The sequence below is a fragment of the Triticum aestivum genome, chromosome 2D (genome assembly GCF_018294505.1).
Source record: "Triticum aestivum cultivar Chinese Spring chromosome 2D, IWGSC CS RefSeq v2.1, whole genome shotgun sequence".
NCBI lineage: Eukaryota > Viridiplantae > Streptophyta > Magnoliopsida > Poales > Poaceae > Triticum > Triticum aestivum.
Window position 1 is genome coordinate 637677316 of NC_057799.1, and position 25862 is coordinate 637703177.

Below are 25862 nucleotides of genomic sequence, written 5' to 3' on the forward strand. Positions count from 1 at the left end.
GTTCCTCGGACAATCAGCCAGAAGGCCAGTTACCAGGAAACTGGGAGTCTCATCGAGCCAGCTTTCAGTCACATTCAACGTGCAAGCGCGTTTTGCACAGAGATGCACCGGTAAGTTTGCTGACCTGTTTATATGCTTGATCTCAAAAACTGAAAAATCGTAAACTAGCTCACCACGTACGCCTAGATGGCAATGGGTACCCATTACCCGCGTACCCCGTGGTTAAAAACCCTATTAGGGCAAGGGTATGTGTCAAAAAAAATACCCATGGGTACATAAATGGGAAAATTTCGTACCCATCGGGTATAGTGGGTACGCGTATGGTTTAGTATAACCCATGTCTATGTACCCATGTACCCACATATATTCTGACAAATAGGTCTTATATATTATTTATTCACATATTAAACATATTATATATATACATAAATCCCACAATCCTAAAAAGACCTCATCGTGCATTCATGTTAGGCCGCCACACCACAATAGATAGCCCACGAACGAGTATGTGTTGCTGTCATGATGTGTTGTTGTTTATAAATTATTATTATAAGTAGTTGTTTATGAATATGTAATGCTCAAATTGGTGTGTTGCAAATCTGGATAATTTTATCCGCGGGTACCCATTTACCCTGATGGATGACGGGTATGGGAAAAAATTATACCCATCCGGGTATGGGTACGGGTGATGGGTAAGGTTTGTGATGACGGGTAAGGGTATGGGGTGGCTCCACCCGTACCCAAACCCTACGGGTGCCATCTCTACCTATTTACGAGTCTGTCTTGATTCATGGCGTACGTAGTAGTCGTCTTATTCACTCACAAAAACTCTAGTCGGACTCGGGCGGGGGCTCATGTACTCCCTCCCTTCGGAATTACTTGTCACAAAAAAGGATGTATCTGTAACTAAAATACATCTAGATACGTTCATTTTTCGGACGAGTAATTCCGAACTAAAGGAGTACTATGTACGGCAAGGCAACACTTGCCAATCTTTTGACTCCAACTCGGCTACAACACGGAACCGGCCGCATCACAGCATCAGTCAGGCCGGGTACGTACGCACAAGTTAGTAGCTCCGCCCCTGGCCGGCGCATCGGCTCGTCGTTTTGCTGAGAAGAAAACGGCAAAAGCCGTCCATCCATGGCTCGAACCCTTCGCCCACGAGCAAATGGAAGTTGTTTAATCCAGCCAGCACCGGCGTGTCTCCATCGGCCGGCTGTGCGAGCGGAGCCATGGCGCCCTTCATCGTGATCGGCCTGGTGCTCGGCCTGGACCTCCTCGCCTTCGTCCTCGCCATCGGCGGAGAGCTGCCTCGGAGAGCGGTAAGCCAGTACTAGTAGATATGTACGTATGCTCACAGGCGTCAGGATTTTCTGATCGAGGAAAATGCAGGATTACGTGAACGTGTTGGTGTTCGACGACGACCCCGAGAGGCCGTTCTGCCTGTACGGGCAGGGCACGGAGGCGTCGACGTGGTATGGCCCCGGCGCGATCGTCCTGCTGATGGCGGGGCAGGCCGTGGCCATGGCCGCCACCCGGTGCTTCTGCTGCGGCCGCCCGCTCTCGCCCGGCCGCTGGCGCTCCTTCTCCGGCCTCTTCTTCATCCTCTCCTGGTAATTAACAAACCAGTTCATTCACCGCTTCGTTGTTCTTCTATTATTCACTTATTAGCATTCGCTACAATCGAAGTTTGATGGCCTCGTCACGGCCTGATACTAGCCGCACCGCCGCAGTGCAAGGACGGAGTTTTTTTTTTCCTTTTGTGGCTATGTCTTAGTTGACTGTCGAGTCTCAGTCGAGTGACATAACATGTAAAAAAATACTTTCTTCGTTTTATAATATAAAAGCGTTTTTGACACTACCACTAGTGTCACAAACACTCTTATATTATGACGGAGAGAGTATTTCTTTTTCACATATCTCAATATAAGATTTTACGAATATAAAATCGACTGAGACATACTCAAGTCTTAGTCGACTAAGATTTAGTGAAAATATTTCTTTAGGGTAGCAACGATAGAAATACGTTAGGCACCACTTGGATTGAGGTTTTGCAGCGACTTACATGTGAAGGATATACACCCCTAGAATAGTTACGTGCGGCCGGGAAACAACTCCTTGGTTGGTCGTTCAGATAAAAAAAATTGGGCAGTCCAGTTCCTTCCACCCGGAAAAGAACAAACAGTCCTTCCTTTCTCCGTTCCCTTTTTTTTTGCAGGCAATTCAAAGGGCTTTATTCAAACAAAAGCTTTTCTAGGACAATCAGCAAGTAAGCTGGTCACTAGGAAGTTAGGAGTGTCATCAAGCCAGCTATCAGTCACACTTAGTCCACAAGCACGCTTTGCACATAGGTGTGCTGGAATATTTGCTGACCGATTTACATGTTGAACATCAAATAGAGTAAAGTCACTAACTAGCTCTCCAATTTCAAGTAACAGTGGAGCCACAATCGAACGTGAATTATGGCGAGTATTCCAGCACACCTATAGAGTAAAGTCACTAACTAGCTCTCCAATCCTTCCTTTCTCCGTTTCCTTTCCACCTCGACTTTACGAGTGCCCCCTTTAATACGAGTGAAGCAGTTACGCGTGTAGAAAGAAATACATTCATGAAACGACAATCCAAGCTGGCTCTCGGGGTTTTCGTCAACTGCGGCGATATCTCGCTAATAGCCAGTTGTATCGTACGCTCGCCTGAAGAAAATCCGCGTCGCGTTTTAGCCAGGCATGCCTCCTCTCCTCGCTTGCTCTACTGGTTTTTGTTCGTTTTTCTAGTTTTCTTTTGTTTTTGTTTTCGGTTTTCATTGTATCTTCATGGTTTTGTTAGGTTTATTTTTCTGTTTTCTTTCTTTCTCACCCTTTTTCAAGGTCTTCTTTGATATTTTTTTTCGGTTTTCACTGTTTTTTAATTTTGTTTCTTCATTTTCATTTGTTTTTCTTTTTCGGTTTTTATTGATTTTCTTCGTTTTCCATTGCACATTTTTGGTATGCATGCACTAGGAACATTTTTATATAGACCTTCAACATTTTTCAAATGCATGGTTACCATTATTTCCACCAATCATATTGTTTTGATGTTACTCTTCCCTACACAATGTACTGTTTTTATATGTCAAGAAAATTTTATATATACATATTTAACACTTTATAATTCATGTTTACATTTTTTCAGTGTATATTTTATACGTCTACTTTTTTCATAAACATTGGACTTTGTTTGTACTACACGAGGAACATTTTTTATATACGAGTTTAACAGTTTGCAAATATATGATTATCATTTTTAAACATATTCTTATGTCTATTTTTATCATATATACATTTAACATTTTCCAAATGCATGATTAACATTTTTGAAAACTCATATTTTTTATCTATTTTTTCATATACATTGTAAATTTTTGTATACATAAGAAATAGTTTTTATACATATTTAAAAAAATTAAAATACATGATTAACATTTGAAAACATATATTATTATGTAACTTTTTTTCCAGACACATTGTATATTTTTCGTATACATCGGAAAAAAAGTCTATACAAAGTTAACATTTAAAAAAATTGTGTAAAATGTTTTTTGTAATATATTCCATTGAAAAGTAAAAACAGAAGAAAAATGTGAAAATAAAAAAAGGAGGCTGTGACCCCCCACGCGCTGAGCCGGTCCAGTTTCGAACTCGCCCGAGCAAGGCTGCACTATATCTCGCATGTCTTGCAGTAAGCGAGACATAGGCGCCCCCTTCGTCACTGGCACACAACTGTTAATAATGGGTCGGGCTTAAAAATGTCTTGCAGTAAGCGAGACATAGGCGCCCCCTCCAAAAAAAATCTTTTTGGTTTTTGGCTTAAAAATGTTTTATCTCCTAATTAAAAAAGTGAATTAAAAATCCGTTTTCATCATTAAATCCGTCTCGACGAGATCTTCAAAACTAGACCCCATGTTGATATGTTTCGACGAATTTTTTTTTTGGCCCAGAAGTTGCCATGATGTTTACACTATAGTTGCCATAGTGCTTAAACTAAAGTTGCCATGTGGCAATTTTAGTTTGTAGAACATGGCAATTTTAGTTTTTTGATGATGGCAATTCCAGTACTTTAACCATGAAAACATTTTTTTGTATGAACCATGACAATTTTAAGTGCATGTATCATGGCAATTTTAGTTTATGGTGCATGGCAAGTCTAGTTTCTTAATTACCCGTTTTATAATATGTTAAAATTTACTTTTAAATGTAAAAAAAATAGCTGAAACATATTATGGCAACTTCAGTGTAAATATCATGGTAATTCATGTGCAATAGACATGGCAACTTTGAACAAAAAAAATTTGCCGAAATATATCGATATGAGATCTAGTTTCGAAGATCTCGTCGCGAGGGATTTAATGGTGAAAACGGATCTTCAATCGGATTTTTCATTTAAGAGATAAAACATTTTAAAAACTGAAAATCCAAAAAGATTTCCACATGCATGCATGCGGTGACATGGCGTAGTCTATGTGTTATATGGCGTGTGGGCGGGTTTGACTCCCACCACACGTGTGGGCGTTAGCGTTGTCCCTGTTAATAATGGGTCGGGCCATCGGGGTATTGCTAGTATCGCAAACCATAATCTGTGGCACACTTTTTTTAAGGAAGGCACGCTTTTGGTTTTTTCTAAGCTTGCAACCAGTTTTTGTGAAGCTTCTAGACGCTTCTGAACATACTAGTTTTCTTGTTTTTGTCGGTTTTTCTTTGCCTTTTTATATTTTCCTTGTTTTTTATTTTATTGTAGTATTTTTTAAATTACTTTTTCAAAAAGTTCAACAAAGTTTATGATTTGTGAACTTTTTCAATTTTTTGAACATGTTTTGAATACATGAATGTTATTCAAATTGGTGAACTTTTTCAAATACATTAACTCTTTTCAAATTCTTAAAGATTTAATAAATTATTTGTGAACTTTTTTCAATTTCTCGATCTTTTTTCGACGTGGTGTTACGGCCTAGTTTGAGGAATATGCACAAATATGGACACCAGACATATGCACCAACCAGACTTTTAATCCCCAAATGATTCTCTTAAAAGAGTTAACCATCATGTAAAATACAATATTGCCCTTTTAACTGGCGAGGTAAGTTGTAATCCCAATCATTGAACTGCATTGAAGTTTTAACTTTTTTAGGCTACATTGAAGTTTTAATTGAAGGGGGGTGGGGGAGGGTGTGTCGTAGCAGGTTTGGTCCTGAGATTTCAAGGGCGCTGGGCGAAAACGAGACCCTAAAATTTCGGATGCAAAACAAAAAAAACTAGATACAAAGTGGTCATTGATAATATTAATTAGAGAAATGGTGACATACATTTTCTCAAATCACGTCATCACGATAGCCGGTAGGCAGGAGCGGTCTGCTCTCATCGACTCGGCTTTCGGTGTGGCTACATGGGACAATGATGGGGCGCACAAGAAATCAAATGTTGACGCGAGCAGCCATGCATGGATGAGCGCACGAGAGATCAAGCCAAATTACAATTACAATCCAGCGAGTCAAATTGTGCTCACAGGTTGTGCCGAACCAAATTTTTGTATGGCGAAAACATGTAGAATAAAAATTATGTCACATAAAATGTATATTCAGAGAGATAACAAGTACAATACATATACGATATTACGACTAAAGTATGATGTCACAAAATGAAGACGATAGAACAATCCGATGGAACTGGATGGAATTAGGGTTTTTTTAAGTACATGTACCAATACTATACCTGGCCATCCATCGGGCCGGGCGTACCAAAGCCCGACGCAGAAAATCAAGGCCCAGGCCCAGTCAGGCCCGACCGTTGGGCCTAGAATTCAGGCCCAATACTAGCCATCCGTGAAAAGCTCGCTGGGCCTCGGGCCGGGTCTCTTCCCTAAATCACAAATATGGCAGGCCCAGGCCCGGCCCGTCTTGGCCTTTAGGCTCCAAACCTGGGTCCAGGCCTGGCCCACGGGCAAGATCAGGCTAGGTCGGGTCCGGTATCCCATGGCCAGGATAACCAATACAAACTAGCAAAATCATAGTACCGACCAAGCCGCTCGTCCGCTTCTCTATAGCCACGGTGTGCACCCGCACCGGAAGCCTGCTGTTGGCAGTGCGTGTTGCTCCCAGCCGCTCTCTACCATTTCCTGTTTGTCATTTTTTTTGAAAAAACCCACAGCTTTATCCACTCGAAATAACAGTTACATCGCTTGAAGCATCTAGAGCCGCAACTTACAATTTTGGACCCTCAAATGTCCGTGGATAGTGATCGGGCAGGCCTCAGATTTGGCCATTTACAACCACAAACCCTATATCCAAAACACCTAATACATGCAAACACATGCACGTTGATCATGTTGGGCTGTTTAGCGAGAATTGATCGGATGATAACACCAAATAGCCAGGTTTCAGATGTTGAGTCCCACCTCGCGGCGTGAGGAGCTAGTCGACCGGTTTAAATAGTCGGGTCGTCTAGAAGCGATAAGGTTCAATCATCATTGTATCCTTTGTTAAGGAGATATACTGTCACTATGAATCTTCTCTGCTTAATAGAGAAGATTCATAGTCATGGTTTATCTCCTTCACAAGGGAACATTGGTGTTTGCACAACTCCTTTTGTTTGTATTTAATAATAAAATTCGATGAACAAAATAAAAACTCTTTCATTTTAGTAGGCCTATCAAGGTATATGAACGAGATGAACTTGACACTCGATGGACAATCATCAACTGATGAAATGCAATCTAGTGTCAAGCTACCTCGTTCACACAACGAGAATTGATCGACCCATGCTACGAAGGAGAAGCTTGCAGCCATCCGCCGGCTATTTAACTCGGTTGGCGTCCGCCTCGCGCGGCGAGGTGGGACTAAAATTTGGGTGCAGAGGTGAGAGAGGAAGGAACTTTGGGTGGCTGCAGGTGCGACCACTATGACCTGGAGCGGGGTGCCCGGTCGCACCCGGGCGCCCCACATCTGCCCTAGATTTAGGCTTCATATGAGGGGTGTCGGTCAGCCCGGACATCTGAGGCCGGTTTGAGGCGCTCGTCTGGGTCAGTTTTTTGTGACCGGACAGTCCTCCCGGGATTTTGAGGCGGATGTTGGGTGCCCGGCTGCAAATGCTCTTATGAGGAGGCGTATAATTTCATCCAAAGACTCCTCAATCCAATCAAATGTCAGAGAAAATCTAGCCAACCTAGCAAGCTCATGAGCTACTTTATTAGCCTATCTATTACAAAAATCAAAACAAGAAATAGGACAATCAAAAGCCAAATAATAACAATAGTCAAAAACTTCCGCCGCTGCTCCCGCCGGCAGTCATCCATTTTTTATTGTATCAATTACCTCCAAAGTATAACAGTTAATATAGAAATGATTACACCTCGCCCTTAGCGCAAGGGATAGACCCTTTATCATCCCTCAAGACCGTCCCAGCCATAGCCTTAAGTAAGTCATGATCAAAGGATGCGTCAACATTAAGCTTCATAAAACCCACAGGTGGGGGAATCCAGTGCTCGCCCCTCTCTCCTAATAGAAACATTTGGAGAAGAAGCAGAAACATAATTAGCCGCCATGGGAGCAAGAATCCCTATAGGAATCTAGATAGCATCTTGAATCTTCTCCTTATGCACGGCTTACGCCTTTCCCATTACAAATACCAAGTGGTGATGGCAATCATCTCACACGTATTCTGGAGGCTCATGATAAATAAATCTTGATCTGGCAAGTGAAGTAGAAATTCTAGGATAGCTTCGCTGGCATGATCAACTTCACAAGCTCTTTCAATAATTTTGCCAATACCTCCTTAGCTTTCTGGCATTGAAACAACAAATGTTTCGTATCTTATAGACAACAAGAACAAGATGGGCAAAGGGGCAAAAAGTTTAGATGTCTATTGGCCAGCAAAACATGAAACGTGTCGTGCAACGTTCGTGAAATAAATATTTTTTGCCCTTAATTTGTGCCGCCGCTTTTGCCACCACCTCAACCAATGGTTATTCCCATCTTCCAAAAAGGCCGCTTAACAACGTGCGATCCTGACCCAGCTAGCCCACAACCACTTACTCCTTCAACATTGATGCTAAACAAAGGCCCAAGGCCCAGGTGGTAAAAGGAAAAACGGTACTGTCTTCTTCGCCGAGAACAAGGAGCTCTATGCTGTCAAAAAAAAGAAGAACAAGGAGCTCTAATGATGTTAATTTATCAAGGATTTGTGGCAGGAACGATCCTCGTGCATACCTGTGCAGGGGGCCTAAGTTTCGAGGTCCCGAGGCGGCGACCCCTACTCCCCCCTCCCCGCCCCCCGGTTCTCAGGGCCGGCCCTGTACCGAAGCACACATGTTGGTAAAATGCCTAATCGAAAAGGGTAAAATGCCTAAAACCCAACGACATCACAAATGAATGATGCCTTACGGTGTTTTTGTTGGATAGTCCTCAAAATCATTACTAAAACACTAGGTGCACAAAAAATGTATACATGGAATAGCAACAGTTGGTCTTGTTTATTCATTGATTTGTTTTTGAAAGCCAATTGTTGGGTCCTGATGCTTAGCATCACTTTAATGAAAGCTATGGCTATGTGCACCCGAAAATGCAGAGGGATTAGAATTTTTCTCGCATAAAAAAAGAATGCAGAGGCATGATGTCTATGTGCACCCGAGAATGCAGAGGGATTAGAAGTTTTCTCGCAAAAAAAAAGAATGCAGAGGCATGATGGCTATGTGCACCCGAGAATGCAGAGGGATTGAAAGTTTTCTCGCAAAAGAAAAAAACGAGTGCAGAGGCAGGGAGGTTGGCCCTTCATTTTCAAGAAAAAAGTAGCTGCGAATTAAATATTTGCATTTAGGTAAATCCAAAATTGTTACCTGTATTCCATTTTAACGCTAGCAGATCGCTATCGAATTGGAAGGATCGTGAAGTTGCTGCTTTGAATTAACGCGGGCCAGAGTATGCAGGAATTACCCACCCCCACTGACCAGAATTAAACGGCGCAAAAAAAATTCCAGTTTGGCTAAATGACAGTTGACTGATTTTTGAATCGGGGTCAGTCGATTTTTAAGAGTTCGCCGAAGTGAGCCAGAGGGAAGGAAGGAGAAGGAAGGGGCTCGCCGGAGGGCTACCCCATTATCTATCTTAGAGTTCAGGGTGGGGGGGTGTGGATGGCGTGGTGGGAAGGTTCGGCCGGCGACACATTTGGCGGTTCGGAAAGAAGAAGAGGTGAGGACGAAGAAGGTCCGGGCGCCACACGATCTTCATCCAACCGTCTATAAATCGACTGACCCTAATTGAAAAATTCAGTCAAGTGATGTGTAGCCTCTGCCGAAAGATTCGCACGCGAATGGCATGAGCGTTGAGCGTGGAGGTAGCAGACGGAAACAGAGCCATCGCCCCGCACGAAACGGCGGATCGCCGGCGGCCGAAAGAGACGCGGACGGTTGGCCCGTCCGACCCGGCCGACCAGCAAGCTGCCCAACCCTCTAGGCATCTACTAGCATCGACCCCGTGTCGCGCACGCCGGAGGCACTGCCACTGCCACTGGCTGCTGACCGATCCGGCCGTCGTTTTCCTCCGGTGCGGTATACCCGCAGGAAAAAGGACCGCCCACCTCCGGCTCCGGCTCCACCTCCTCCTTCGATTCCTAGGTGCCCACTCTCCGCTTTGCTAGCCAGCTACTCGCCACCGCAAAGCGCACTGGCGCACCAGTGTCGCCGTCGCCCGGAAGAACACCCTTCGCCGACGGACATCTGGCGCATCGATCGGTTCGTCGTCGCTACGTACAGAAAACGGCAAAAAGCACCCCTCAACCGATCGGATCCTTCGCCCGCAAGGAAAGGGAAGCCGTGATCTAAACAAGATAAGAAAATGAGAAAGTGAAAGGGAAATTGTTTCATCTCCAAGCCAGCTCGCCCCGGCACATCAACTGGCTGGAATCGTATAGGTGTATGTATTCTACGAGTAATTTATTTGGTAATCACGCAGCCAGCAGAGTAGGCGGTGGCATCGACAGACTACTACACAGTCTACAGACCAGCACGGCAATCAGCAGAGTGGCAAGAGGAAGAGTACAAAGCGGGAGGGGACGTCAACCTCAGGAAGACCCACCCAGCAGTAGTGGCGAGCCACATCTCCGATGCGCATCGCCTTTCCCTCTTTCCCACCCTCCTCCTCTTATCCCCCAAAGCAGAGGAAAGCCGGCGAGGAGCTCTCCGTGCTCTGCTTAGCAGGTTCGATCCAGCAACCCGTCGATCGATCGCCGGTGCAAGGCTAGCTGCCCAGCCAGCGGCGTGATCTGGTTTTGATCGGCCGGCGACCCCCATGGCGTCCATCGTGGTGATCGGCCTGGTGCTCCTCCTCGACATCCTCGCCTTCGTCCTCGCCATCGGCGCCGAGCGCCGCCGGAGCACGGTGAGCCGCGCCATCTCGTAGCCAATTCGTTCAAGCATCTATGTACGCATAATATGTGCTCAGGCCGGAGGCATCGGGTTCTTGAATCTTGATTGGGGAAACTGGGTGCAGGCGCAACTCGGCGAGGCCGAGCCTGGCGGCAGGCGGTACTGCGTGTACGACACGGACGCGTCCACCTGGTACGGCGTCAGCGCGCTCGCCCTGCTGCTGGTCGGCCAGGCCGTGGCCATGGCCGCCAGCCGCTGCTTCTGCTGCGGCCGCGCGCTCTCGCCCGGCCGCTGGCGCTTCTTCTCCGGCCTCTTCTTCGTCCTCTGCTGGTACGTCAGATGACCTGATCTCATCTCGTCGATCCATGGTCGATCGCTAGCTTCCAGCCTGCCGATTAGCATCTACAGCTGCTTATTTGTTCGTGCGATTGCGCCCCTGTAGTTCAGGACTTTCGCGGTCGCACACCTGATGGTGCTGATTGAGGAGCGGTGCGCTGGTGTTAGTAAATTATTGCGAGCACCATCTCGATCGATATGTTTAATCTAACGTGTCGGTGTGCTATAGGCATTTGAGCGTATGTTTAATCACATTTGGATGTGGCAGAGATGAAGAAAATATATATGGAGTAGTTGATTCCTAAACATGATACTAACTTATAAACATGTCAAGGCACACTGTCAGTTACTATGAGTGACATTTTGGTCAACAGACCCTACAAACAAGTCACATATTAGCACATGGCATGTCTCGTACGACCTGAAGCTACCAACCGAACGAATCTTTTGCTTCTACACTCTGTTCATCACACGCTATAGAATGCAGCCTAGAGCTCCGTTCGGCACAAACTACAGAGTAGTCTATAACTCTGTTCAGCAAAAACTACGGAGTACACCCTCTGTTCGGAATAAACTATCGCTCAAATGAGTGAACCTACACATAGTGATACACGTCTAGATACACTCATTTCATCTACAGTTAATTCTGAACGGAGGTTGTACAGTCTAGACCGGTACCGACCCTGTCGGCTGCTCCTTGCTCTGAAACTCTGAACTTGTGGGTATTATTGACTGTAATGTACACGCTCAATATTAATTTTACACCCTCAATTTTAATTTACTTGGTACTTTGACCATGTTATTTGCTCTTAAATATTACTCCCTCCGTAAAGCAAATATAAGAGCAAACCCTCTTATATTTCTTTACAGAGGGAGTACCTCCTGACACGCTAGGATCACTCAACCAAATTTTGGTGGGCTCATCTCACATTGGTTTATGATTCGTAAATGTCATTGTGTCCTTTGATCATACCACCCTAAACAAAACCAAATGACTCTCTGCACTGCAGTACAGAGTATAAGCACACAACATTTTTTGTTTGGTTTCCTAACTCGTATGTTCAGCACACTGTTAGTGTAAGTACAGTTTTGAATAGCAATGACTGTCGACAGGGTCGGTAAAACAGAGTACAGTTTTGAATAGTCTGCACTGCAGTTTCCTAACTCTGTTCAGCACACTCTAAAACACAGAGAGTACAGTTTACACCAGCAACGACTTTGTCTGTCGGCAGTTTCTTTCTCTGAAAATTTATCTGAACTTGTGGGCGGTGCATGCTGCAGGCTGACGTTCGTGATCGCGGAGGTGTGCCTGCTGGCGGGGTCGGTGCGGAACGCGTACCACACCAAGTACGTGAGCGGCTACTACAACGAGGGGGCGCTGCCCTGCGCCATGCTGCGCAGGGGCGTCTTCGCCGCCGGCGCCGCCTTCGCCTTCCTCACCACGCTCTTCGTCATGCTCCACTACGTCTTCTACTCCAAGGCCCGCGCCGCGCCACCGCCCATCATCAACGGCGGCGGCATCGGCATGACCCGCATCTGATCCCTGCGGCTATGGTCGTGTCTGTTCGTGTCGTGTGTTGTAGGATAAGTGTGGGGTGAATGGGTGGCTCTGTCTGCCGAGAACAGAGGTTGCTAGTGTTAGTGAACAGCTGAATAGATCATGTGGGATTGTGGAGTGTGCGTCCAAGAGATCAGTCTGTTTGCCTTGAGTATTTTACATTCATGCGCCTTATATTTATTGTATTTCATTTGTGAAAAGGCAAAGACCGTATATTAAACGACAAAGCTAAAATCCTGCCGACCGGTGGTTTGCAACAGGCGCGTACGACTCGCGAGCCGCTCAATCCGAATCCAACGTCGCGCGTCGTCCGTTGTGCGCGCAGCGCGCGTGGCGATAGCCGTTACATCGTTTTCCTCTTGATGACAAGCGGGCCCCGCCGAAACCGCCCGTCTCGCCCAATGCTCACGATCCCCACTCCCCCCCTCTCCCCCTTCGCCCGCATTACTTCTTCCCCGTCTGCCGCTGCGGTGTGCATTCGAATCCCCTCTCGCTACCCTCCTCCTCGTCTGCGACGGTTGCTGGTGGTGGCGCGGTCCGGTTCGCGGCGGACGGCGTCTGATTCTGCGGCGAGGAACGCATTCCCCACCCCTTTGCCTTCCTGTTTTGCTCCGCCGGTATCTTCCCGCCAGTCCACCGTTGATTTTTGGTGCTCGGAGCCTTCGAATCCGGTCGGTTGTTGTTCCCATTAGGTTAGATTAGGTTAGTTTAGGCCGGCTTCTAGTTTCTGAATCGGCGTTGAGGAGCGCATCCCCCCCAGTGCCCCCGCTCTGTCTTCCTGTTGCTCCGCCGGCATGCTCCGCCGTTGATTTTTGGTGTTCGGACCCTCCGAATCCGGCCGGTTGTTGTTCCCATTAGGTTAGATTAGGTCGCCTTCTAGTTCCAGTTGAATATGGCTCGGAAATTTGGTTCAATTTGTGTGAAGTCGTTGTGTGAAATTAGTCGGCTGGTGGGTGTGGATAGGTTTTCGTGGTGGATAAGCGTGGTCGGTTCTACTAAGGATTTCCCCACACGTTTTTTGTTCTCCTGTTAGTGTTGTGGATGTGGATTTTTAGGACATGCAATAGTGTTTGGTGTTTAAGGATTTTAAGATGTGCATTAGTGGATGAGGATTTGAACTGTAACCCTAAGTTCATTCCCAAAATGTTGTTATGTTGGTTTTGTTTGATGCGTTCTGTCTATCGATTAGGCTTGTGGTGCTCTAATTACCATGTTTACAATGCTTGAATTACTTGTGATGTTTGTTCTGTTTAATTATCATGATGTTGGTATTGAACTTGCCAATGACATTGCACTCAAATTACCAGATGCTGAAGCACTGCTATTGTCGGTGTTGTTTGTTATGGTTAAATTATCATGATGATGGTATTACACTTACCAATGACATGGCACTGAAATTACCAGTTGCTGAAACACTGTTTTTTATGAGTGGTGTTGTTTATGTGCCTAAATTTCTAGTTGTCGGTAATTTTGAGTGGTGCAATCGCGCTCTAATTACCAATTGTTCTTCAAATAGCTACATCCACATTAGGTTGTGTTTTTTGGACTGCAGCCTCGTGATTTTAATGCTTTGCGTTTCTTTTTTTGGATATCTCCAATGATGATGTGCAAGCACTTACCATTATCATGTTACTGTACTTACCAGTATTTTCTAGTCTAACTACATGCAGCACAATGCTCATTTCTTATTCAATGGTCTGGTTGTTTTTTGTGTGCTTACCGGCATCATTTTTGTGATTATTAATGACCATGTGTCAATGCTAATTTTATCAGGGGTAATTTGGTTGTACATCATCAAATTGATGCCGCCTTTCTAACTTACCAATACTATTGTTCCTCATTTATCAGTTACACATACTTTAATATCCCTGTGCCTTCTGTTTTGCTATAGTTTAGCGGGTGTGGTACCGTCTTTGTTTTTTAACCGGATTATTTTTTCTGTAAACCAAGTGCAGTTTGCTTGATTTATTTATCATGGTCATGATAATCTTCTTTTTTGTGACCATGAACAACAACGATATGTTTATCAGCTGTATTATTGCTTTGTCAAACACCAGTTTATAAGTGTTGCTATTAATTGTGATATCAGTTTTTCATAAGTCATTTAATTGGTTTCATTCGCTGATACAATGCTGATAACTGGAATGTAATGGGGCTTGTAGCTTGCACATTGCACATTATGGTCCATGAAAAGAATGTAGACACCATCTTCCCTCTCCATAGCACCTTCTTCATTTATTTGCTAGGGGAGATTTGCATTTGCGTTTGTCGTGGTCGAAGCTCCCACACACACACACACACCACATTTCGTTTTTGGCTTGGGCTTTGCAATCTCAAAACCTGACTACTTCCTTTTTGACTTTGGCCGCCCCTTCGTTGTAGTCTTGGGAGGGTCTAGTACCAACTTTGTATTTGAGGATGGAGCTGCATCAGGATGTGGGGGCTGGATGACAAAAGCATGATTGTTTTCGCTAGCATGTATCGTCACACGCACACTTTCTTGCTGTGTGGCGGGGTTACCCTGTCGCTGCACATTAGTAGCACTTCTTGTTGTGTGGCTGGGTTCTCCTGTCGCTGCACATTAGCGGCACTTATTTGCTGTGTGGCTGGGTTCTCCTGTTGTTTTGCATCGGGGGCGTTTTGGTGCTGTGTGGCAGAGTTGTCTTCATTCACCCGCCCCACATGTATCGAGCAGGGATTCGGCTGTCCTTGAAACGATCCTTTTGCTTCTTCCTTTTCCTTTCTTGCTTTTCTAAGTTGATTATTCTTCAGGGTTTCAAGCTCCTCCTTAAAATTATACAGGTGTTTCTTGCCAATCTGGTTCCATCATCTGTTAGGCAAGCGTCTTTGGCTGATGCCTTAAATTCTTTAATAATTGACGTATATCGCATGACGCTTTTTCCCTCCTCTGGCATCGACTTCTTAACTGTTGGTTGTTCGAAATCAGGTTGAATAAGATCCTCCTCTGGATCCCAAGTCCACCTCTTTAGGATGTACTTTTCAGGTATCTCGTAAACCCCAATCTGATCCATAACTCGTAGTACGTGTGCGCACAGTAGTCCGTCACGATCAAACTTGCAGCAAGTACACGAGTATGTCTCTTCATCCATGTTTGCTTGCACATGGTAGTCCCTGTCCCCATATTTTGGTATTATCCCCCGCACTGAGCTGACCTCAAAATGCCCTAGGTCTCCGTGAGCAAGCAAGTTGGATGCACACCCACTTAGTTTCTTTTGATGAGCTTTCATATATTTATAGCTTTAGTGCATCCGTTGCATGGCAATCCCTACTCCTCGCATTGACATCAATTGATGGGCATCTCCATAGCCCGTTGATTAGCCGCGTCAATGTGAGACTTTCTCCTTTTTTGTCTTCTCACATAACCCCCATCATCATATGCTATTCCACCCATAGTGCTATGTCCATGGCTTGCGCTCATGTATTCCGTGAGGGTTGAAAAAGCTGAAGCGCGTTAAAAAGTATGAACCAATTGCTCGACTTGTCATCGGGGTTGTGCATGATGGGAGCATTTTGTGTGACGAAAATGAAGCATGGACAAACTATATGATTTTGTAGGGATAAGCTTTCTTTGGCTATGTTATTTTAATAAGACATAATTGCTTGGTTAGCATGCTTGAAGTATTACTATTTTTATGTCAATATTAAAACTTTGTCTAGAATCTTTTGGATCTGAACATTTTTGCCACAATAAAGAAGATTACATTGATAAATATGTTAGGTAGCATTCCACATCAAAAATTCTGTTTTTATCATTTACCTACTCGAGGACGAGCAGGAATTAAGCTTGGGGATGCTTGATACGTCTCCAACATATCTATAATTTTTTGATTGTTCCATGCTATTATATTATCCATCTAGGATGTTTTATATGCATTTATATGCTATTTTATATGATTTTTGGGACTAACCTATTAACCTAGAGCCCAGTGCCAGTTTCTGTTTGTTTTCTTGTTTTTGAGTATCGCAGAAAAGGAAAACCAAACGGAGTCCAATTGACCTGAAATTTCACGGAGATTATTTTTGGACCAGAAGAAGCCCACGGAGTATCGGAGATGGGCCAGAAGAGTCCCGAGGCACCCACGAGGGTGGGGGCGCGCCCCCTTACCTCGTGGCCACCTCGAAGACCCCCCTGATTTGTCCCCGGCGCCAACACCTCTTATATATACAGAAACCTCCAGAAAATAACCTAGATCAGGAGTTCCGCCGCCGCAAGCCTCTGTAGCCACCAAAAAACAATCGGGACCCTGTTCCGGCACCCTGCTGGAGGGGGGATCCCTCACCGGTGGCCATCTTCATCATCCCGGCGCTCTCCATGACGAGGAGGGAGTAGTTCAGCCTTGGGGCTGAGGGTATGTACCAGTAGCTATGTGTTGGATCTCTCTCTCTCGTGTTCTTGATTCGCTACGATCTTGATGTATCGCGAGCTTTGCTATTATAGTTGGATCTTATGATGTTTCTCCCCCTCTACTCTCTTGTAATGGATTAATTTTTCCCTTTGAAGTTATCTTATCGGATTGAGTCTTTAAGGATTTGAGAACACTTGATGTATGTCTTGCGTGGGATACCCATGGTGACAATGGGGTATTCTATTGATTCACTTGATGTATGTTTTGGTGATCAACTTGCGGGTTCCGTGACCTTGGGAATCTATGCATAGGGGTTGGCACTCGTTTTCGTCTTGACTCTTCGGTAGAAACTTTGGGGCGCTCTTTGAAGTTCTTTGTGTTGGTTGAATAGATGAATCTGAGATTGTGTGATGCACATCGTATAATCATACCCGCGGATACTTGTGGTGACATTGGAGTATCTAGGTGGCATTAGGGTTTTGGTTGATTTGTGTCTTATGGTGTTATTCTAGTACGAACTCTAGGATAGATCGAACGGAAAGAATAGCTTCGTGTTATTTTACTACGAACTCTTGAATAGATCGATCAGAAAGGATAACTTTGAGGTGGTTTCGTACCCTATAATAATCTCTTTGTTTGTTCTCCGCTATTAGTGACTTTGGAGTGACTCTTTGTTGCACGTCGAGGGATTGTTATATGATCCAATTATGTTATTATTGTTGAGAGAACTTGCACTAGTGAAAGTATGAACCCTAGGCCTTATTTCCTAGCATTGCAATACCGTTTTCGCTCACTTTTATCGCTTGCTACCTTGCTGTTTTTATATTTTCAGATTACAAAAACCTATATCTATCATCCATATTGCACTTGTATCACCACCTCTTCGCCGAACTAGTGCACCTATACAATTTACCATTGTATTGGGTGTGTTGGGGACACAAGAGACTCTTTGTTATTTGGTTGCAGGGTTACTTGAGAGAGACCATCTTCATCCTACGCCTCCCACGGATTGATAAACCTTAGGTCATCCACTTGAGGGAAATTTGCTACTGTCCTACAAACCACTGCACTTGGAGGCCCAACAACGTCTACAAGAAGGTTGTGTAGTAGACATCAATAATAAAAATTAAATCCAGATTCGTAGACCACCAAGCGACGACTAGAAGCACTGAAGCGGGCCGAAGGCGCGCCGTCATCATCGTCCCTCCCTCGCCGGAGCCAGGCAAACCTTATTGTAGTAGATAGTCGGGAAGTCATGAATCAGAATAGCAATCGCCGCCGAGGAAAAGTAGTGTATCTCCAAAGAATCCAACCTAAAGATACACGAACACAGACGACCGACGACCATATTCGAGCAGATACATCAAAGATAAATTCACCGAAGACATACCTCCACATGCCCACCGACGATACTAGACGCACCACTAAGACGGAGGCTAGGTTGGGAGAACCTTATTCCATCTTCATGGAGCCACCGTCATCTCGTCTTCCTAAGCAGGACACAAACCCAACAAAACTCAAAGAAACGTCTAAAAACGAAGCCCTCCCACCGGCAAGGGTCGGGATCCACCGCGCCCCTATGGCCCTAAGGCAACCGGAGAAAAGGCGGGCCTGTGACAGAAAATTGCTAGTCAAAATCAAAAGATGCCAACGACAGTGATCTAAGAAACAGATTGTCATCTTGGAGAAATAGTATTTGAGAGGGCTGGACAACCAATGATCCGACAAGAGGTAAACTCACCAACTACTCGCGAAGGCCACCTTAAGAGAAGAAGACACAACTATATATGTCGCTCCGTGCAGCGTTGTCACCGGGAAACCTTACCCCAAACCTAAGATAAACCTGACTCAAAGCTTAAAACGGGCTTAACTGGGCGCTACTCTATTTTTCTGTACATATGGGGACGTGTCGGAGGCTTCCCAAGCTTTCTCGTGGCTTATTTTATCTGAATCATCACATTAACCCTCTACTTGACAAAAATTACAGTCAATTTACCATTGCAATCCTTCAAAATTTTCTCTTCGCAAACCGCTTTCATCATTTTACTGAAACATTGGCGAGCTAGAGCGATCGGGGGAGAGAGCATGGCTAGGATTATGGTATCAACACCATACTCCGGCTAGGGATGAAAACGGAGTGGAAACGGACGGAACTAGGTGCTACCACATTTGTTTTCATATGTTTTTTGCAGAAGCGGAAACGAATACAGGAACCCCAGAAATGAATACGAAACAAATACTACCGGAAACAGACACGGAGTAAACATAGAGCAGACACGGAAACAAAACTATGTGTTGACCAGAACTTTAAACCCCCTCGAATCATAGAGAAATACACACAAAATACAAAACAAATTTAAGGAATTGTTAACATGGCTATAAAATAATATGGTTGTGTTACACATAGGGTAGTATTGTAGTAGTACATGCAAATCCGCATAGGGTCTAGTTGAGTACGTGTGGTAGTAAAAGTTGGTACTCAAATGATCCATTCTGCTCATTGTGTCATTGTATGTTATTTGGTAGTTGGGCTACAAAGTAGCCATGGGTGTATAGTAGAAACGAAATTCCATATTCATGTAAACGGAAAGTTCCATTTTCACGTCTGTTCCACCGGAAAACACTGTTCCATTTTCGTTTTTGTTCCGCATAAAAATTCAATTTCCATTTTTGTTTTGCAAATTTTTGTTTCCATTTTCATATTTCCTCCCCGTTTCCATTTTTCTCCGGAAAAGCAGAACCTTTCCACTCCATTTTCATCCCTAACTCCGGCCACCATCCCACCTCCATACCTCTATCGACCCTATGACCCACACCACGCCGTTGATATCCCTTTCGTACCATCTACTATACCGCCATATTCCCCTACTGCAAGTGCCACCCTCTCCTGCTACCTCACCAACGGACAAGTTTGCCACAACATCGGTAAAGGCTGACGTTCAGTACCACCCAGTTCTGCTTCCTCCTTTCCAATTTTCCTGCCCCCTGGGCGCAGTCTGACCTTGCGGATCTCCGATAAGTTCGCATGTCATAATCCATCGATGTGGAGCTTAGATCTAACAACCTAGTTCCATTGTGCCCCTCTTTTCATCATCATGGAACTTTTATTTTCCTTGCCATGCACCTCTTTCGCACATTGTGTGTGTGTGTGTGTGAGAGAGAGAGAGAGAGAGAGAGTTTTCATTCTTTGGAGAGAGAGAAAGATAGATAGAGAGAGAGAGAGTTTTGATTCTTCATATAGTTGGGTTCAACATTTAATCCTAGTGAGAGATTTGATATATGTTCTTGATGATAGAATTTTCATTTCACTACCCAAATTGGGTTACACTTTTTTTATCTTGAAACAATGTTTTTGTTGTGTCTATTTAGTTCTTAAAGTCGGTTGCTCACCATATTTTTTTGCTCATGATGTTTAATCTTACATTTGATCTGATAAACCACTACGATCTTATTGAAATGACATTTTAGGCTTCACAACATTCATAATTAAAAATAAGCTAAAATAATATTCAAAAGTATTTACAAAACTTATTAAATAAATTTCAGCCACTAATTTCATCGGTAGCTTATAGCTGATTTACTAATAAGTTGGCGAAATTCTGAACATAGTCCTAAGGTTTTACATCAACTCTTGGATACAAACTATAAGCATGGAAATTTGTGACGTATTTGAATACCGAAAACAAGAGACTACTGTTATATATAATGTAGTAACAATATAGATTGACCTTCATATGTTTTATACAAAACATTTTTACATTTCATATCATATTTTTATTAGGTCTTAACTAGGTTTCATTGATACCATTTTTATCTATTTTGTTTCATATTATTCTCTATTGTATGTGACAACGTTATTATTAAAACTAAAAAAAATTACAATTCATGTGTGTAAATTTAGAAAATTATAATACTGCTAGTTTTTCTTAATATGTCGTATCCAATGCTAATGCACAAGATCTATGTTTGTCAAAGGACATTGTATAATTTTTTCAAAATTTTATTTTCTGAGATTATGTGAACTCAATTATGCTTTACCCAAAGTATAAAAAAGTGACAAATTCACATTTATCTATAACATATATTTTGAAACTCAGATGTATTTTATATTGTGTATCTATATAATTGTGTCTATTTAACTATCTATAAATATCTTGATGGTGGGTTGTACAATACACGGGCTGCCAGATACCAAAATAGAGAATCCTCAAATGAAATTGTTTATCTTAAGTCTTAACCTCTAAATTCTATGGTGTGTCATTGCAGTATCTCAAATGCCTATATTATCTAACTGGACAAACATGTGTGGTTTCGTGCATGTTCGTGCACATGGATGGCCACACAATAAACTTGATCTTTATACAATAGCACACCAGTGCAAACATAAAGCATGCTAGAGTCACCAAGATGATAGGTACAAGGGCCAAGGGTGTCCCAATATTTTGATGAGATGATAATGAACTATATTGGAGAAGACTTTGACGATCCAACTACAGCAGTCACTTGGCGATGCACCTATGCATTCACCAAACCAACTTGGACATAATTATTGACAATATTGAAAACACAGTCAACTGATGATGACGGTCAATCCCATTATGACATATAGTATGTCCAATAGTAGTTGGATCTGGTCTTAATTTTGTTTAATCAATTTTGAGCATTGTTGCAATTGATTTTGGCTAACGACTGAGAGAAATTGTTGGGATGCGGTCCAACATGCCTCTCTCAGATATGCCTAATAAATTTTGGTAAATCTAGTGATAGTGTGTTTACACCATCTCACTTAATGCGCGACATAGGGGCTCCCAATGCGCAGTGAAGGCGAAACATTGCCCTTTTTGCTTAGGGACGTTTTTGTGTTTGTGGGTTGTATCTCTTGGTCTAGTTTGTGGGAGCAACTAATTACGAAGTACTGCTTTGGGAGCCCCGCAAGAGTCACTTGGGGTGGGCTGGGAGCACGCTCTCAGCCGCCGCTACGTGTCGCGCTTTGGATGCATCCTCTGAATTTTTTTCTTTTTCTGTACGCATTTTCTTCTTTTAAATGATTTTTTGGTTTTTCAGCTTTTCGGTTTTCCCTCGGTTTTTTCTTGGGATTTGGAAAAAAAATCATTTTTTGTGTGTGAAAAACGTGTTTTTTCCTTCCGTGAGAGGCACATATTTAGTTCTCGTCGAGCCACACATTTGCTTCCGCGAGAGGCATGGTCATGCCTCTTGAAAAGGAAAAGAAATGTGATTTATTTATTTTTTCATCCGCAAGAGGCACAAATTTACTTCTAGTGGAGGCACGGATTTGCTTCCATGAGAGGCACGGTCGTGCTTCTCGGAAGGGAAAAAATATGTTTTCCTTTTTCTTTTTCCTTCCGCGGGAAGCACAAATTTACTTCTCGTGGAGGGACATATTTGCTTCAGTGAGAGGCACGGTCATGTCTCTCGAAAATGAAAAAAACGCGTTTTCGTTTTTTCCTTCCGTGAGAGGGACATATTTATTTCTCGTGGAGGCACGGATCTGCTTCCGCGGTTTACTTCTCGTGGAGGAACGGATTTGATTCCGCGAGGGGCACAACCATGCATCTCGGAAAGGAAAAAAATCATGTTTTTTTTTTCTTCCGTGGGAGGCACATATTTACTTCTTATGCAGGCATGGGTTTACTTCCGCAAAGAGGCACCGTTGTGCCTCTCGAAAAAGGAAAAAAAACATGTATTTTTTTTTGTTCCATGAGAAGCACCCATTTACATCTCATGGAGGCACGGATTTGCTTCCGCGGGAGGCATGGTCGCCTCTCGAAAAGGGCAAAACGTCTTTTCTTTTCCTTCTTCTTCCGCGAGAGGCACAGATTCACTTCTCGTGGAGGCACGAACTTGGTTCTGTGACAGGCACGGTCGTGACTCTCGAAAAGGGAAAATTGTGTTTTCTTTTTCTTTTCTTCAGCGAGAGGCACATATTTATTTCTCGTGGAGGCTCGGATTTACTTCCATGAGAGGCACGATCGTGCCTCTCAAAAAGGGGGAAAACACTTTTTTTCCTTCTGCGAGAGAAACAAATTTACTTCTCGCGGAGGCACGGATTTGCTTTCGCGAGAAGCATGGATGTGCTTCTTTAAAAGAAAAAAAGATTTTTTTTTGCTTCTGTGAGAGGCATGGATTTACTTCGCAGGAGGCACAGATTTGCTTCTGCAGTCGTGCCTCTCGGAAAGGGAAAAAAATATGCTTCCAGTTCGGGTTTTCGTAGAAAAAAAGTTCGTCGAAATCTATTAACATGAATCTAGTTTTGAAGATCTCTACGCGAGGAATCCAATAGTGAAAACGATTCGACATTTGAATGCACGGTTTGAGAGATAAAACGTTTGAAATAAACGGATCTAAAAAAAGAAACTTTCAGGATGCGACAAGTAGCGCACATGCAGTGTGACACTTGTCGCAACCTAGTGGGAAAGAGTGATCTTTGCAAAATGTATACCTTAATTAGCGATTTTCATTCTTAAAATTTTTTTAGTGATTTTCCCGTTCTCAATTTTTTAGTGATTTCCCTTAATTAGGTTTTTTAGGCAATTTCCCTTAATTAGTGATTTACCTAATTTGTTTGGGGCCGTTTTTTTTTGGGCTGTATGTCTTAGACCTAAAAGCCCAGTTTGATAGGCTTTCACGTTGGATTGCCTAAAAAAAACATGATCACGATGAAACGCACTTGGACAAAAACATGAGTCGAGAAGATTTATCTGCTGTGGCCATCCATAAGTAACCCTAGCCGTCTCTCTCATCCCTTCCCTCCCTCCCTCTCATCGTCGGCCGCAGGAGCAGGATCCCATCCGCCTCTGCCGCCGTTGACACTCGCCGCGAATCTCCTTCCGGTACGTTCCTCACCGTCGCTTTCCCTCGATGCGGCCTCCCTCCTCTCAATTTCGTTGTTTCCTTGGCAAAAAAAGAAGGAAAAAAATTCGCGGTTCCGATCGGGGACCATCGGGCGTGGTCTTCCGTGCCCTATTAGCCGATCGATAGATCGATCGATGCATGCATGATGCGCGTTTATTCTATCCAGTTCGATCGAGTATGTGGAAATTCGTCTGTGCCTGCCTAGAAATCTGGAGTGTAGCTAGGTTTGATTGTTGTTTTTGCCTGCGTGCTTGTTTCAGAGCCGTTCCGTGGAGAGGAGGAGGCATGGCAATGCGGAGGCTGCTTCAGGGGGTCGTTCTGCCGCGGACGACGGGCCGGTGTGTTGGGGCGTCCTCCTTCTCCACGTCCACGGAGGCCATCCGCGCAACCCTCTTCCCCGGCGATGGCATCGGGCCGGAGATCGCCGAGTCGGTGAAGCAGGTGATCAATGTTGCAGGCGTGCCAATAGAGTGGGAAGAGCATTACGTCGGCACGGAGGTTGATCCCAGGACACAGAGCTTCTTGACATGGGAAAGCCTGGAGTCCGTGCGGAGGAACAAAGTTGGCTTGAAAGGCCCCATGGCCACACCCATCGGAAAAGGCCACCGCTCTCTGAATCTCACGCTGAGGAAGGAGCTCGGGCTCTACGCCAATGTCAGGCCTTGCAACAGCCTCCCGGGGTACAAGACCAGATACGATGATGTGAACCTGGTGACAATCCGCGAAAACACTGAAGGGGAGTACAGCGGCCTCGAGCATCAGGTCGTGAAGGGCGTCGTTGAAAGCCTGAAGATCATCACCCGCCAGGCGAGCCTGAGGGTCGCGGAGTACGCCTTCCACTACGCCAAGGCCAATGGCAGGGAGAGGGTCTCGGCGATACACAAGGCCAACATCATGAGGAAGACAGACGGGCTTTTCCTACAGTGCTGCCGCGAGGTGGCCGCCAAGTACCCTGAGATCAAGTACGAGGAGGTCGTCATCGACAACTGCTGCATGGAGCTCGTCAAGGACCCTGGCACGTATGATGTGCTGGTCATGCCGAACCTGTACGGCGACATTATCAGCGATCTGTCCGCTGGTTTGATTGGAGGCTTGGGCTTGACTCCCAGCTGCAACATTGGTGAAGGCGGCATTTGTCTCGCGGAGGCCGTTCATGGCTCTGCGCCTGATATCTCCGGCAAGAACCTTGCAAACCCGACTGCTCTTATGCTGAGTGCTGTCATGATGTTGCGCCACCTCCGTTTCAACGACCAGGCAGACCGCATCCACAATGCCATCCTCCGCACCATCGCCGACGGCAAGTACAGAACCGCTGATCTTGGTGGCAAGTCATCGACGTCAGACTACACAAAAGCAGTTTGCGGTCATATCTGAATATCTGATTGAGCACCACCCCTTGCTCTTTCTTTCTCTTTTTTATTCCCCAAATTTTGTTTGCTATTATATTTGGCACGGTTTAGTTAAGACCGTCGAAGAATAATCGTCACATTCTTGTTCTTGGAAAAGTTTTACCAACTTTGTAGTCAAGGTCGTCCATAATAATCATTGATTGGCAGCATCAGCGCATATAGTTTGTTCGGTCAAGTTGTTGAAGAACTGGATTTCGGTCTGTAAAAATAAACCTAGCTCGCCGTCTCTGTTACCTCTGTTGCTGTTTTGGTGCCATGTGATTGTTGTCGTATCTCGCAGACATTGCGGTCAGATCAAGCCTGCTCTCTAATGCCCTCCTACGTTTTCCCAGTGAATCACCAAACCGTACCATATCCTTCGTCTCGTCTTGCATCCACTTATATAGATTTCCAAAGCAAAGAATAGCTCGTTAGCCGGGCGTATGTGTCGAGTACTGAATTTTGAAGTTAATTGTTAATAATAATCTACTCTCTAGTCTGTACTCAACGAACCGGGAAGCGAAAATTCGTTCTGTGCTACACGACGCCCATCATCAACGGCGGCGGCATCGGCATGACTCGCATCTGACCGTATCATCGACAACACCTCTGATAAACCTGCAGCATGCGCGTGTGTGTGGATTCCGTCTGTGATTCTGTGAGATCATTGTTAGTGAACAGCTAAAGCTAGATCAGGATTCAGGAAGGGACTAATCATTCGTGTGGGTTGTAGTTTGTAGCCTGGACTCTACTGCTTGGTCTTGAATTTATGTGATGCACCAGGAGTACAATTTATTGCTCCAGTTTGGGATGTGAAGCTTGTTGGCCATCACTCAAGGACTAATTGACAATGAAAAAATAGCGTGCTATGACAAAATAGCGTGGCCCTTAAAATATGCTATTAGGGTGCTATAGCGAGCAATTAGCGAGACATTGTACACTGAATTT

At 44.4% G+C, this 25862-nt stretch overlaps 2 protein-coding genes across 2 annotated transcripts; both read left to right on the forward strand.

Annotated features, from left to right (window-relative positions):
- The first annotated feature begins 9515 nt into the window (after positions 1–9515).
- On the forward strand, positions 9516–12520 carry LOC123055213 (uncharacterized). Its single transcript, XM_044479200.1, has 3 exons — positions 9516–10405; positions 10517–10722; positions 12010–12520. Exons 1-3 carry the CDS (start codon positions 10316–10318, stop codon positions 12266–12268), a joined length of 555 nt encoding a protein of 184 aa, XP_044335135.1. The 5' UTR covers positions 9516–10315; the 3' UTR covers positions 12269–12520.
- A 10823-nt stretch (positions 12521–23343) lies between these two features.
- LOC123050649 (isocitrate dehydrogenase [NAD] catalytic subunit 5, mitochondrial-like) lies at positions 23344–25092 on the forward strand. The gene is made up of 2 exons (XM_044473409.1): positions 23344–23504; positions 23787–25092. Exon 2 carries the CDS (start codon positions 23812–23814, stop codon positions 24898–24900), a length of 1089 nt encoding a protein of 362 aa, XP_044329344.1. The 5' UTR covers positions 23344–23504; positions 23787–23811; the 3' UTR covers positions 24901–25092.
- Positions 25093–25862: the final 770 nt, after the last annotated feature.